The following is a 16,454-nucleotide window of genomic DNA, read 5'->3' as shown; positions in this document are numbered from 1 at the left end:
ATCACCAAGAAACTATAAGGCTTATATAAACCAAAGTTGCACAAATGATGCATTGAGGGATGAAAACTCTCAATCTTGCTTCAGATGCTGGATTTTAATTACATTTTCATGATGAAGAACTAGTTTTAAGTTTTTATATAGGTCTATTCCAAAGTATCAAAATTGCATAAATTTTGCATTTTTGGATGTACACTTTTTGTTGGTTAATTGTGTGACTTAATTTGCCTTACTTAAAGACAACATTCGTTGAGGTGAGCTCTGTAATCTCTGATTACCTATGTTTACTTTTGAGATGCACCTAGACATGTTGAACACCATGAAAGTCCTCTAAGCATTAAATATCACCAAATCTTTTGTTAAAGTTAAGTTTTCCTTGAATACAATTGCCCAAACGTTACCCACGAAGCTCGTTTGAGTGGTTTCTTACCATATTATGTATAACCGACAGTCCAAAAGGCACATTTGCAATTTTAAATGTGTAAATCATAAATGTTTTCCGATTTGGAGTTCTTCATCAAACAGAGAGCGTCAAAATAACGGTTTGAAGCACAGGTACTTGTGGACTGGACCCCCCCCCCCCCACTATACACCCCTGGTAAAAATAATTTTTTTTCTTTTTTTGTCATGAATTATGTTTCTAGTACTTATTTACAAAGTATTCCATATGAAAAATCCAAAAAATAACATAGATTTAACGATTTACTAAAAAAGTCATACCCTGGTATTATAAAATACCAGGGTATGACTTTTTTAGTAAATCGTTAAATCTATGTTATTTTTGGATTTTTCATATGGAATACGTTGTAAATAAGTACTAGAAACATAATTCATGACAAAAAAAGAAAAAAAAATATTTTGACCAGGGGTGTATAGTGGGGGGGGGGGGGGGGGGGGTTCCTGTCCACAAGTACCTGTGGTTTGAAGTGCACACATGGCAAATGTTTTGGCGATCGTTAACGACTCTATATGCGATCGTACAACAAAGAAAATTTGATGAACATTCGATCGTGCAACTTGAAAGGATGATGTGACATAACTGCTATCCGGGGCCCCCTTTTCTACGACGAATTATATTTAATCTACAATGATGTTGGTAGTTTTCAAACACGAGTGAATAAATACGACGCCTTTTGAATAGTTTCAATAGTTCAGACACATTTTAATTATAAGGAATACTGCATTATCTTCGATTTTTTAGACCCTATCACAGCTAAATTCAGCTAGATTTGTGCGAAAAAAAATTTTATGGCAAGAGAATGGGCGGGTCTTAGTACAATAGAGGGATATGCGTGTCCGAGAAGACCTTATATGGCTATTGTTATTATTTTGCATTTAGTCATGGTCCAATCCGATGACAGAACAACAAAACATGCTGGTTTACTACGTTTACATTTTATCGCAGACACGTGGTTTAGGTCAATTTACATGTTTTCCTTTTCTACATTTCAAACTTTTAAAATGGTCAGCCATTTATACTTTATAATACGCATGGATTTTCAGCATTTACGGTTTTTTGGACAAGAAATGCACATGAAACTTGTATTTACCGATACTCGGGAATACGTGTAGACCTAGCGAATTGCTCACCAAACACGCTACAAAACTTTAAATCAATGTATACCATGTGTATATTCTATCAATTGTTTGTAACTGTATATAAATTTTACTGTGGTATCGAAAATGGTACATATGTAGATCCGTGCCTAATCTGTGACTCAAATGCATAAAAAATATCGGAAAGCAGTAATTAAATTCCAAGCATGTTTCCATAGTATTTTTGTGGTACTCACTCGTAACAAATTTCATTTAGCTGATTGGTCAGTTAGAGAGTATCGCCTGTGCCTCGATTAGCATATGAATTCATTCTTACGTCAGAAAATCTAGTTCCGTCGATCTGTTTTTAATGGGAAAGGCCAGCTAGATTTTACGATTTTTATACCCCCCGCTTGAAAAGCGGGAGGGTATATAGTAATCGTTAATTCCGTCCGTCTGTACGTCTGTCCGTCCGTCCTTCCGTCTGTCGTCTGTCCGTCGTTACGCTTTGGGGTACCCATCTCTTATCCGCAACTCTCTCTCATACCACTGAATGAAAATTGATGCAACTTTCACAGAATCTTTATTACATATTGCCATTGTGCACCTCCTATTTTACTTTTTGATCCGACACATATTCTGGGTTTCCCGGCCACAGGAAACCATGGACTTTTTCACCAGTTATAACCATATGGGAGGCGGGGGGTATCATTTAGTGAGCTCATTGCTCACAGTACCTCTAGTTTTAAAAATAGCATGTGAGCGCAGTTAGGTACAATTTTCTTCTTTCACATATAGGTCGATTTCAATAAAATACAGGATACAGCCAAAAGAGAAAATTGTACCTACCTGCGCTCGTATATTTTAAGGTCTTCAAAGAGTGGGGCGGGGTTAAAATGCAATGGGAATTGAATGTAAACATGATACCCCTACCACAATAAAAGATCTATATCTTTCAAATCACGTTTCTATTTTTGTTAAAAATAGTATTCTATAATGGTACACATATCAGTGATTAGTCACATACAAAAATTTGAGTAAAATTTAGACATTTAATTTTTTGTCAGTATACGAGGGGCCGCAAGTCACCTCATCCAAAGTTTGTTAAATACTTTTTTATTTGAATATAGTAATAGATTACCATTTGGTATTGAAGGTAAGTCTGCTGAAACAGAACTTAGTGAGACACCGAGCATTTGCTTTTTAAGTGAATTTACTGACGTTCTAGTATATTATTTGAATAATATCCACATTTTAAGAGAACAAAGTTTAAAATGCCATGGAACCCTAAAGCTTGCTTTTAATTGATGATTGACACTTGATTTCTTCTTATATATATAAAACAGTTATCGACAGAGTGTTACAAGGGCCAAATTTTAGCATTATAGAAAGAAAAGTTTTATTCTATGCAATGTTAGTTCAATTACATAATTTGGCATACTTATCAAAAACTAAAACATTCCGGTGCGCGGAGTAAACGAAGCAAAACAGGGACAAGGAACCAGGGGCCCGTTTTACAAAAGAACTTACGACTTAGACCAAAAACTTCAGATGATTGTAAAATTTTGAAAAATTAATAATTCTCTTTGAAATTGTTTGTGTAAAAATATCTTACCACATTCCTTTTAAATAGTTTAAATTAATTATACCCCCCGCTTGAAAAGCGGGAGGGTATATAGTAATCGGTATTTCCGTCCGTCTGTACGTCTGTCCGTCCGTCCGTCTGTCCGTCCGTCCGTCTGTTACGCTTTGGGGTACCCATCTCTTATCCGCAACTCCTCTCATACCACTGAAGGAAATTTAATGAAACTTTCACATTATCTTTATTACATATTGCCATTGTGCACCTCCTATTTTACTTTTTGATCTGACATATATTTTGGATTTTCCAGAGCAAAACATTGATACTGCCAATATATTCATATGGGAGGCGGGGGGTATCATTTAGTGAGCTCATTGCTCACAGTACCTCTAGTTTTTGATAAAATGTTAATTAAAAAGTTATATGAAGAATAAATCTTGGTCTTAATTAAGTCGTAAGTCCTTTTGTAAAACGAGCCCCAGGCTAGGGGTTTAACGAACTCTGGGTCCTTTCGGAACGCCCTGTCCCCTTCCCTTAGTTATCTATTTCCGTTACATTAGTATAGAAACGCAGAAAGAAGGTCAAACGGACACCGTATAAGAACTGGCATGAAATAAATAGCTGCTAGCAAAAAGCTTTAGGAAATAAATACATCAATGTATTGTATCAGCAATATGGTTTATTTTTCTGCTAACTGTTGTTGCTGAAACGCATGTAACAAAATCCGATGATAATCAGCATGCACAAAATTTTGCTTGCTAACTGTGACCTCTTAGCTTCGTACCTAGGAAATTTTGATCCTTAGTAGTGCCTGACGCCGTGACGTCAGGCGATTAAAAAGAACATGTACTTTATCAGTAGAGCATAAAATAAAATCCTAAAAGACCTTAAGATCAGTTCAGTGTCGTTGAACATTTGGTATATCACTAAAAATACAATAATTACATTTTCCCGTAAGCTTGTTCAAAGGATTGAGTTTTAAGACCTTTTTTAAAAGCAGAAACAGGTTTGGAATTTTTAAGACACAGAGGAAAAGAGTTCCATAGTGAGGCGGTGGTGTAGTCAAATCGACGACTGCCATACGTAACAGTTCTAACCTTAGGAGCATCCAATAGAAAAGAACTGTGTGAACGTAAGGACCTGGAACGAGAGTATTTTTTGAGAAGCTCGGACAAGTAATTTGGAGCACGGTTGTTTAATGCATTGTTTACAAACAGAAGTATTTTATACTGACTTCTGTATTCGACAGGAAGCCAGTGGAGATTTTTGAAGATTGGGGTCACATGATCAGATTTCCTGGTACGATCGAGTTATCAGCCGCTCGGCAGTATGTGGAACTTTTTGCTGTTTTTTCACAATTTGCTTATTTACACCATACATAAATGAGTTTGCGTAATTGAGTCGGGAAATCACAAGTGCATTTACTTTGGTTACTTTATAGCCATATACATGTAACCAGTTGTGCACCCCACCCCACAGGAACCACTGATTGTGGGGTATGTACGGTATTTCAAAATTCTGAAAATTTTACCATGAATTTTATTTCAACATAAATGGTTGATTAATACAAAAAATGCAAATTTCAAAGCATTAATTTATTTTTAGACTATGTAACCACCTCCCTATCCCGAGTACCCCTGACCCAGGGGCCCTGAAATTAACCATTTTGGAAGAGGCACCTTTCATCATCATTAATATGTACTTATAACATTGGCATGATACCCAGGAGTAAAGGAAAAGATTTTCAAAGAATTCATGCATTTTCACTATATATAAATCATTGGAACCCCACCCTTACACCAAAACATCAAACCCAGGGACCCTTAAATTCGCAATTTAAGAAAGAGGAAGCCTTCCTCTCTTAACATAGTTCACTGGTTTAATACCCAGGAGGAGAGGGGAAGATTTTTAAAGAATTAATGTATTTTCACGATATAATCATAAGAGCCCCACCCTAACCCCAGACCTCCCAACCCAGGGGGGCCTGAAATTCACAATTTTGGAAGAGGCATCCTTTCTCATCATAACTATGTACATAGTTCACTGATTTAATACCCATGCAGGAGCAGAGAAGATTTTCAAAGAATTTATGCATTTTCATTAATATATTATATTAATATTGAATTATGAGAAGTTTTGATTTTTTGCCGTCAGTTCGGTTTCGTTATCGTACTTCAAAGGGTCGACATACTTTTAAAAAACAACAAATCTGAATCACCGCGACGCGTAAGTTTGCAGAAAAACCTCTAGAGACAACAATTTTTCACTTAAGTTTGATATGTACTCTAAGAAATACTAAAAAAAGTACGTAAGGGTTGCCCGCAACCCTGTGTCTCGCCTGCTGTCGCTGTGGTTAGTAAGAAATGATTGTCTGATAAACTGAAGCATTTATTGACATTCTGACTTAATATCTAATCCCTTGGCGATTATATTGGCATTTATATATATATACATATACCCTGTAAATTCACAAATTATTGTGATGTTTTTATTATTGCGAATATTGCAACGTGTTATGAGTCGCAATAATTTGAACTTGCATTTTGAAATCAAATCCACTGTATATGTATCAAGTCATTCATGCAGAAAATGTAGGTGAAGATTACCTAATTATGGTACTGATATTGTTGGTTACCCATGATGTGTAGACTGACAAATTATCATGCCACTATAAGTTATAGTTGCTGAGATATGGACCTCCACCATAAATTTATGCAAAGTCACTCATGCGGAAAAATGTAGGTCAAGATGACCTAATTCTGGTACAGGCGTTTGTGGTTACCCATGATGTATCCACTGACAAATTATCATGCCACTATAAGTTATAGTTGCTGAGATATGGACCTCCACCATAAATTTATGCAAAGTCACTCATGCGGAAAAATGTAGGTCAAGATGACCTAATTCTGGTACAGGCGTTTGTGGTTACCCATGATGTATCCACTGACTAACTATCATGCCACTATAAGTTATAGTTGCTGAAATATGAACCTCCATTATCAATTTAACCAAAGTCATTCATGCAGAAAAATGTAGGTCAAAATGACCTAATTCTGGTACTGATGTTGTTGGTTACTTATAACCTGTACAATGACAAATCATCATGCCATTATAAGTTATAGATGCTGAGATATGGACCTCCACCAAAAATTTAACCAAAGTCACTCATGCAGAAAAATGTAGGTCAAGATGACCTAATTCTGGTACTGACGTTTGTGGTTACCCATGATGTATCCACTGACTAATTATCATATCCCTATAACTTATAGTTGCTGGAATATAGGTCTTCACCATAAATTATCATGAAAAAACTAAGTCCAACTTAAGGAAAAAATACGGAAAAATTTGAATTTTTTTTTTCAAAATCATACTTGGGATATAAATTTTTATCCATACTGAATATTGTGTCCAAATTTCAAGAAGACTGAATAAAATTTGAGAAAGTTATTGCAGTTTATAAAACTTTGACATTTGGGTTAACCAAAAGTTGGACGCCGACGACGACGACGACGACGGAATCTATGGTCGCTATGTCTCGCTTCGCGACATTCGTCGCAGGCGAGACAAAAACTTGTCTAAAATAAAAGAACACTGGAAGATATCGGAATATTTTCGTGTTATTATTTTACAAGTTCCGTATACCCATTTTAAACTCATTCTTCGTTGTTTTCTTCATTGTAAACGTGACTTATTATACCCCCGCTTTAAAAGCAGCTGGGGGAGGGGTAGATAGTGATGGGATGTTTGTCCATCCATCCGTCTCAGTCGGTCTTGAAAATAAATAAGAAAGTTAAAGTATCATTGCAAACATTTTTCATTGAAGACAAAACTAAAAAAAAAAAAAGCTCTCGTCATCCTAAAAATTGATGGATACAAAGCATGATCTGACTCGACAATTTTTGACAGCCCCCCCCCCCTTTCTAGAATCAAATGGCCGTCTCTTGCAAATATGTCTATTAGGCCACAGGCACCTGACGTTACTTATTTTTCTTTTGATAAAAAAAATATACACATACTTAAATAATTTATTATTAGGTATGTGTATATTTTTTTTATCAAAAGAAAAATAAGTAACGTCAGGTGCCTGTGATTATAGGCTATATATAAATTCATTTCAATATAAATTTCAACCAAATATGCTTTTGGGAATTGACATTTTTTGTCCTTTGGATCGTACATGATTTACATGTTGCTTTTGAAAACAGCTCAGTGTGGATTGAAAATGAATTTCCAACTAGAATTTCAATCCAATATGTTTGTACTTACCCGCCCCAGCGGCGGATCCAGGAGTTTATGTGGGGGTTTTTTTTGAGGCCCAAAGGGCCGAAGGGGGGAGGGGGTGTCCCCCTCCCATAGGTGGGGGTTCGGGGGGCCTCCCCCGAGAAAATTTTGTTTTAAATGGTTTAAAATGGTGCATTTTCCAGCATTTTTTGGCATATTTTTGTAGCTTTTTTAAAGACCGATCATCACAATTTTTTAATAAAATGTTTTCAATTTATTTTATTTAATTTAACTTTAACACAAGACTTTGCCTTAAAAAAATTGTTAAATCTGACAATTTTATGAATACAAGCAGTTGACTTCAAGTTGTCTTTACTTTAAATTAAGTCGTATGTCAAGCTGAATTTCAAGATATAAATGAAGTGCAATTTTAAACACTTAAAAAGTTTTAAACTGAATTCTTTTTAGAATCCCTAACTAGTGTTTTTTAACTTACTTGAGTATACTGTCAATATGATTTGGAATATAAACACACATGTACAATTAATAATATTTCAAACTGAAGGAAAAATCACATAAATTGGAGAATATGTCAAAACTAGAGGGGTTTGCTAAGCCAACCTGATTTTGTTTAAAAAAAAATTGTATTTATTTTTAAAACGGTAAAAAACTGAATAATAGTTTATTCACATAGTTAAGGAAAAAAACATGCATTTTATCAGCAAAAGAATATAACTGAGCAGCACCGTAACTCTGCAGTTTTCTGTTGTTGGTACCTGACTACATTGTGCTGAGATGCACGGACTACCCATCTCTGAGGGTGCTGTATCTAATTTCATTTCCGGAAATATGCATAGCATTTCCGACTTTTTTAAAATTTAATTTCCGACATTTTTTGTTTTCATTTCCGACATATTTTTTTCATTTCCGGAATTTACCTGTGCGGCAATTCAATGTTTTCTAAGTAAAAGAAAATGGAATTCTAAAAGTATTTATGCCAAAATATTAATAAAAAAAAAACACGTCTACATGTATGAGCATAAAACTTTTTCACCATATTTAATGTGCACGTCATTAAATGTCAGTTACAGCACCATACTGCCTTATGTCAAAGTCACTGATAGATTTACAAAATTGGATTTCAATGATTTATTTATGATTTATTCTTTTAAATTTTTCATAAGTAAAGTTATCAAATTTGTTACTATAGGTACATGTACTACTTATGTATTTGAAAAAATGTCGGAAATGAAAACGAAAAAATGTCGGAAATGAAAACTAAAAAATATCGGAATTGAAAAGTTGATAATTACCAAAAATTCCGGAAATGAAATGGTGCGTTCCCCGAATGGCTACTCGGAAAAAACAACAAGTAATTATCACACTCAATTAAGGGGCCCTCTAAGGGGTACAGGTAGACTTACCTGTGTTTACCTGTCTAAGTAATATAATTATAAATAAGATATATTCATTAAATTTTATTATATAATTAAGATGTTTTTTCCGAAATATACTGAATAAAAAATAAATAAATATAAATAGATAAAATTAAGAATTTGAGAATTGAGAATTTACAAATTATTATCCCGTTTTGTGCAACATTTTTAAACTCTTTTAAATTAATTAACACAAATGATTATTTCTTAAAATAGTATAGATATTTGTGTATGATAAATAAAGTGTTTCTATAAAGCTTTGTCTAAATTAATTCATTTATTTATCATTTTTAATTAATTTTTAATTATTAAAACATTCTTTTAAATCATCATAAAATACAGAAGTTTATGTTTCAATTTTTATAATAAATATAGACGATTGTTCGAGATAAAAACTGATCACTCTGATTTTTAAGGAATTCCTAATTTGATAAGCTAATTGATAAAATACCTGATAATTGATATAAATTCACTTTGAAACGCACATCCCAACATCTTCATTGTGGTGAAGATGTTCAAAGACATACAGAATGCGAAAGAGATCCAAAAGATTCAGAGGGAAGCTGGTGCGAGCATTAGACCTCCAGCAAAAAAGTATGCAACGTACTATAAAGAGAAGATTGCAGTAGCTGAAAAAAAAGGTATCAGGATGGCATCATTGATCTTATGACCTACACAGACTCTGCATCTGAACTTCACCTTGGATAGTGATCCCTTAGTTGTGATGAAACATTTGGAGATGGACTACATAAATTGTAAATATGTGTGATATGAAAGTAAAACAGTGCTAGGCTATTTAATTTATAATGCGAAAATCATGAAAATCATTTATAATGAAAAAATGTTCCACGGTCTTAAAACATTACAATAAACAATGAAATCGTAAAAACAGATCCCAAGATCCGCTCCTGATGGTTTGGAAAGTCATGTGATGTGGTTCAGTGTGCGCGCACCGGAATGTTTTGGTTAATGGCGACATCCACGTGACGAGGAAGGAACAATATCGAATAATTATGAAAAATCATTTTCTGTGTTGCAAGAATCATTATCATGTTTTACTACTTTTCTTGAGTTCGTATATTTTCTTACTTTGTGTCTGTCAGGAACACTGCATCATTAACAATGTTGACTTATCCGCAGTAGAAAGGTATGAAATATAATGATAGCTCGAATTTCCTTAGTCTGTTAGTATCAATGTTGGAAAGTTTCTAAAGCTATGTTATATCGTATAACATAGATTAAAATGAGCTTCATTCCTTAAATAGAACAAGGGTTTATGTATAATGGTGCTTCATCATGAATGTATTATTATACACTCATGGAATGGTTATGAGGGAAATAGCAAGTTGATGGTTTCCTGAGGGGGGAAACACTTCCATGTAAATTATACTTACCGTATTAAACGTTTTCCCTTCAGTAGGTTCATCTAAGGAAAATATTTACATATGTAAATATTTGGTTAAAAATGTCAATAGATCATATTCATGAGGGAGTAGTCTCAGGGAGTAGCTCTTGTTTTTCAGGGGCGTAGTCCTCAGATGAAGGGTAATAGTCTCTACTCGGAGAAATAGTATACAATTATTCACTGGTTGTGAGTGGGATAGCTCTTTTGTCAAACCCACGACAGGGAATAGTCCCTGTAATAGTCCCTGTCAAGGGTTTGATAAAAGAGCTATCCCACTCACAACCAGAGGATAAGCGTCTTATTATACTGATTTATAATATAATTTCTGAGGTTTGAATTTTTTAGAGTAAGATAATACTGCAAGAATAATCTGAAAATCTGATGACGTCACAATGCTACTGAATTCATTATGACGTCATCAGTCTATAGATTTATCACTGGAAATCAAAATTGGAGGAAAAAATTGCATGAAAATTTTCCGAGGGTGGATAGTATACACATATCCACTGTTTGTGAGTGGGATAGCTCTTTTATCAAACCTGTGACAGAGAACTATTCCCCAAGGGCTTGCCCGAGGGGAATAGTTTCTGTCACGGGTTTGATAAAAGAGTTATCCCACTCACAAACAGTGGATAAGCGTTTTATTATACTGATGTATAATATAATTTCTGCGGTTTGAATTTTTTCGGAGTAAGATAATACTGCAAGAATAATCTGAAATCCTGATGACGTCACAATGCTACTGAAGTCGTTATGACATCATCAGTAGATAGATCTATCGTTGGAAATCAAAATTGGAGGCAAAAATTGCATGTGAATTTTCTGAGGGTGGATAGCAAAAACTATACCTATATAGCTTTGCTATGCGTGAACTATAAAAGATAGCTATTTTACCTTCTGAACTTTATATAGGAAACATTTTAACAGAAGTATAATAACAAAAACTATACCTTGGGGTATAGCTTTGCTTTGCGTGAACTATAAAAGATGGTTATTTTACCTTCTTAACTTTATAAAGGAAACATTCTAACAAGTATAATAAACAGTTTTATGGTATTAATTTTACAGAGTAATAACAGTAGAGGTATAACATTGTTGTATACAGTTTGTTTGATGGATTCATTATATTGGTGTTACAGATTTGGTCCCTGGGAATCTCGTTCAGATGATGGTAATATTACATATCGAATTAACCTGTGTGGGAGACTTCCTGTGGGTACAGCCGGGACTGTGAAGCCGGAATGTCACTCTGACACCGTCATGTGCATGATTAAAGACGGACAGGCACTCTCTATTGCCAACTACACTAACACCACATTGGTAGCTCCATCCAACACAGAGCTAGCAGAGGTGTGGATCATAAGGAGTGGGGACAGGTGTCCTGAGATGGCAGGAGAGAATCTGAACAGTATTATCAATCTCAAGTGTGGGAAAACTCTAGTATGTATAATGCTTGAACCACTAAAGATTTACTGATGTGTTGAATCATCATTTAAATGAGAGAAAATTTTTCTCATTATTTCTCTTACCTATGACTCTGAACTAGTTCCTGGCCACAGTTCCATATCTTCTAGCTTAATAATATATATATAAGACATGTATCCCTCTTCTATAAGACTGTCACACATTCATTTATGTTTGTTTTCAGGGAATTCCCAAGTTTTTATCTTATACCTACTGCACATCATACTTTGAATGGAGAACAAGTTATGCCTGCCAGAATATTCCTGTCTCTCATCATGAAGTCCCCTGCTATGTTTACGATGAGCAGGGTAGATTATATGACCTTAGTGCACTAGTGAAGACAACAGAGAGTTACTTGGTAGACTCAGCAGAAGGCTGGGACTTCTACATTAATGTCTGTCGAGACATAACATCAGGTAAAGCCTCTCTTCAATCTTATCAGCCATACAACAAAATCACTAGTTTCTTATAAAATATATCATCGTTCACAATTTTTTATAGTAAAAAAAAAAAAATTGAACTCATCTAATGATACTTGTGCAAATTATTCCACTTTTGGAGGAAATTAAGTGTCCATAAATATATACCATACCTAAACATACGTATGTGAGTCTGTTTGTGAAGTATAGCAAATTACAGATGGAGAATTTTTTACAGGAAGCAGTAGTAAGACCTCGCGCTGTCCAGCTGGAAGTGCTGCCTGCAAAATGAACAACAGTACGGTGATAGACATGGGACATACCACTCAGAGGTTAAAGATGGACACTAGTGGTCATCTGACATTGACCTATAACTCCAGTGTCACGGTCACAGGATGTACATTCAATCCCACAACCACTATACAGTTTGTGTGTCCCGAGGCTGGAGGGGTATGTATCATTTCTCCCTAGTGAGAAACTATTGATTTGAGTAAGTATTTTATTAGAAAGCAGGAGAGTGTTATTCGTATCATTGTTGTGTATTTGTTTACAATAGAGTGTTATTCGTATCATTGTTGTGTATTTGTTTACAATAGAGTGTTATTCGTATCATTGTTGTATACAGTGCTGCTATCCTATAAGTTGACAATTCTATCCTATCCTATCGTGAATCCTGCATCCACAATCCTATCCTGTGATTTCAGTCTAATCCTATCCTATCCTATCCTGCAACTCTCAGTTTTTTAATATTTAGGAATTAATTTGACAAAACGAAAAAAAAGGAATTACCGGGGAAAAAATCAGACATAGTTACGGTATTCATTTAAATGTTATAGATTTTAATGGAAAAAAAATAATCGAGATCGGCATTCCATAATTCCCGACTCACCGCACAATTTAAATTCACGATTATCATTGCCATGTTAAAAATAAATGTTAACAAACAGATCGTAATAACACGTGGACAAGTACTGATTTTGCAAACATATGTTAAGAAATTGGGCTACCAGAAGAATTGAAGAAAAAAATATATACTTAATGTTTTAATTCTCCTACTAACAATGATCGGGAGACCCGTGATCGCGACTTGCGTCCGACGTATTATAATTAATTACTTTTAAAAATCATAGTCCTATACGGTAAAAAATGTTTAAGTATATGTTTCATGTAAAATTTTATTTTTTTCTAAACTGAGCACCATGAAAATAACATGCATGTACATGTATCTATAGTCTAACTGTGCCTGCATAACAGGTTTTTCTGTATGCTATTCTCAAAAAGAAGATCTGACTAGACCATAAACCAAACAGACAAAGTCAAATTGTAGATCTAGAATATTTTGACTTTCACATATTAAACATTTTAAATGTGAAATTGTCTTATAATATCAAATATTAAATGTATGACTTTTTATTTAAATTCATAATTTATTCTTTTTTTAAAATTTCAGTTCTTCATCTGTCATATGTGATATTTTTCAAACATGCAAAATATATAGTTGCTAAATAAAATTCAAGATGATCGAAATGTTGTTTCTTCTCAATTTATGGTCAGCTCAGTGCCGTACAAATGTATTTTAAATTACTATATATTTTGTTTTACGTGTGAAATTTTAATAATTTATGTTTAATAGAATATATTTTCTAAATTTGATATTGGTTGACAGATTGACAGTATATAAATATTGCATGTAGTCGAGTGCAACATTGAAAATTTTTACCCCAAGAAAACCATTGTCAACCGAGCCGCAGTATTGGCAATGGTTTTCGAGGGGTGAAAATGTTTAATGTTACACTCAACTACATGGAATATTTATTATATTATACTGAATGTTTTATAAAAATACATATTACAGTGAACCGTGCGCGCATAAATTCCACACAGTCACTATTTTTTGTAATACCACCCGTCGTCAAGCAATGTTGACTGTTGCTACGCAGGAGGGCGTGGCTTCATTATTCGGCGGGTAGTAGTGTTTTTTTATCAAATGTTTCTCGACGAATCAGATTCAAGTAATTTACATGAAAGTATAATATTAATAAATATTGTAGTGAGGTCACACATTTTCCTAAGATCTTATAAAACTTGCAAGAGAAATTCAGAATTCACAGCATTTACAGTTTTTATAACTCATTCTTGATTAAAGCAAGTTTGTATTTGACCTTGGCATTGGATCTTGAATCTTAATCAGTGTCTGATTGAAAAATATTAAAATGCTCCACACATGTTCCTTAGATCTTATAAACATGCATAAGAATTCACAGTATGTATAACACATTCTTGAGTAAACCTTTTATTTGACCTTGACATTTGATCTTATAATTATCAGTGTTTAAATGAGGAGAAATACTTTATTAAGTTCACAATATTTTTATTCAAGGTGATTCCTCAACAATGTTTAACAATTGATTATTCCATTACCATGAGACAAAGTCATTAAAAGTATCCATGTACAGCATTTAAGAATTTTAATTCAAAGATCACAGATATATGTACATGAACTTTGTTTATATTTAAGTTTATAAATGTTTTTATTACCGTAGTATAATGTTTTTCATGCATTTAATTTGACTTTTCAATTCGATGCTCAAATTGAAATTCAAATGTCAGAGTTATTGTAAGAGAGATGGTCATAAACTGAACAGTTCCACAAATGTCAACAATGCACAGAAAACATACACTGATCTCCTTAATAAAAGCACCATGATTTCAGTCTTAGGAATCTTTGACACTGGTTTGAACATCTTTCATCATTTACTCTAACAGCATTTGGCATGAACTGCATTCTGCACAGCTGCAAATCTGCAGGGTTTCCTGAAAAAAAAATCACATAATTATAGGCATGTAGATTGTAAATTTTGTCATACACATTTCAAACACATTCAAAATAAAAATAATGCATTTAGAAATCATGAAAAATAAAATCTTATACTGCAACCTCAGTCATATAAAATTAAGAAAAAAAATCTTATTTATTTAAGATAATTTACTTGTACATTATAATTCATTTTATCTTCATTTTGTCAACTTGCTAACGAGTATGAATACATTTGTTTTAGTGACTTTTCTCTATTTTCTCTTTGTATTTATCTATTTAATGTTTTTTCTTGGCTTTCTTTTTTTTTGGTCTTGAAATTTGAATATGTAATAGAAGAAGAAAATATCTATGTAACAGCAACATGATGACCAGAAAAATTCAACATTTCTTTCAGTTTAACTCTCAAGATTTTTGAAAGAAGAAAATCACTTGTTCCAAGAAACTGCAGACATGTCACTTCAAAGCAGATAATGATGTTTATTGTTGAATTACCATTTAAAAATACATGATAAAAATAAAATCATACATACTTTTTAGATTAAAATCCTGTATGCTGTGATGACGCATGATGACGCATGAGTGCAGGCAAATCCATCACTGTAATGATGAATATTAAAAGATTAACTTATGTTTCATAACTCACAATACATCATACATACATGTACAATATGTAAGTGCACTGCTGAGTGAGCTCATTAAACATTTCAGCAGTAGCTTTAGAAATGGTCATGATGATTCTACATTAATTTATTATAAGTTACACTGAAATGAAAAAATTAAGGAAATAAAGAGATTAATAAACTGATTAAGGCATATTACATATGATTGTTTTAGTCTTAGAGCTCATTGATATATGACAGAGTAAAGGGGGTATTTGTAATTATTTTATTCCCCCTTCTGTCTACACTACTTCTTTTTTTCCGCACCTAATTTTTATTTATATTAAATAGAATAAAATGTTTATATTTTAAGACAGAGAGCATTGTTTTGAGGGATAAATAAGTATAAAAATGCAAACATGTACAGTGTACAGTGTGTAGTATACTTACATGAAATCGCACATCATCTATTCAAGTCCGCTGTTGACGGTTCCTGTGGAATTATCCAAATAAGCAGAGCATATTTAACAGAAAACATGTTAGAACACTTTTACACAAGTAAGAATCGGTTAAATCATCCAAACAAGCTGAAGAAATACGGTCTTTCGATGTCTGGACTCTTCGTTGTTTACATTCCCAAATCTTCCGGTGATCGTTCACGGTTAGATCGTACGCCGTGTTACTCGAAGTTTATAATGTAAATCTGTGTTTTGAGGAAAAAAATGTTTTATTTTCTATTGAAATTTTATAAATATTTATTTTGTAAACATTTTATATCGTATTTCGTTTTTGTTATTTATTCTGAAATATGAATGAACCTTTGCTCGAATCTGATTGGCTGTAGGATACAGGATAGGATAGGATAGGATAGGATTGGATTAACTTCTATATGTTTCTATCGTGAATCCTCAATCCTGAATCCTATCCGATCCCATCCCATGTCAACTTGTGGGATAGCAGCACTGTATTTGTTGACA

The 16,454-nt window shown here is 33.6% G+C and overlaps 1 protein-coding gene and 1 long non-coding RNA gene across 2 annotated transcripts in view; one reads left to right on the top strand and one right to left on the bottom strand.

The window, feature by feature from the left end:
• Nucleotides 1-9,698: 9,698 nt before the first annotated feature.
• The window catches only part of LOC134228394 (cation-independent mannose-6-phosphate receptor-like), a 91,080-nt gene continuing 84,324 nt past the window's right edge, over nt 9,699-16,454 (top strand). The window contains exons 1-4 of the mRNA XM_062710045.1: nt 9,699-9,919; nt 11,317-11,617; nt 11,826-12,057; nt 12,299-12,510. Of these exons, the coding sequence (XP_062566029.1) occupies nt 9,786-9,919; nt 11,317-11,617; nt 11,826-12,057; nt 12,299-12,510 (879 nt within the window). The 5' untranslated portion in view covers nt 9,699-9,785. The remainder of the gene's footprint in view (nt 9,920-11,316; nt 11,618-11,825; nt 12,058-12,298; nt 12,511-16,454) is intronic.
• Nucleotides 14,411-16,436, bottom strand: LOC134228395 (uncharacterized). The gene is made up of 3 exons (XR_009983987.1): nt 15,928-16,436; nt 15,409-15,475; nt 14,411-14,874 (listed from the first exon to the last, which is right to left on the bottom strand). It is a non-coding gene; the product is annotated as an uncharacterized LOC134228395 (long non-coding RNA).

The sequence above is a fragment of the Saccostrea cucullata genome, unplaced genomic scaffold (assembly GCF_032062105.1).
Source record: "Saccostrea cucullata isolate Sc308-1 unplaced genomic scaffold, CSIRO_AGI_Scuc_v1 ctg2219, whole genome shotgun sequence".
In the NCBI taxonomy this organism is placed as follows: Eukaryota; Metazoa; Mollusca; class Bivalvia; order Ostreida; family Ostreidae; genus Saccostrea; species Saccostrea cuccullata.
This window is presented reverse-complemented; position numbering and strand designations above follow the sequence as displayed.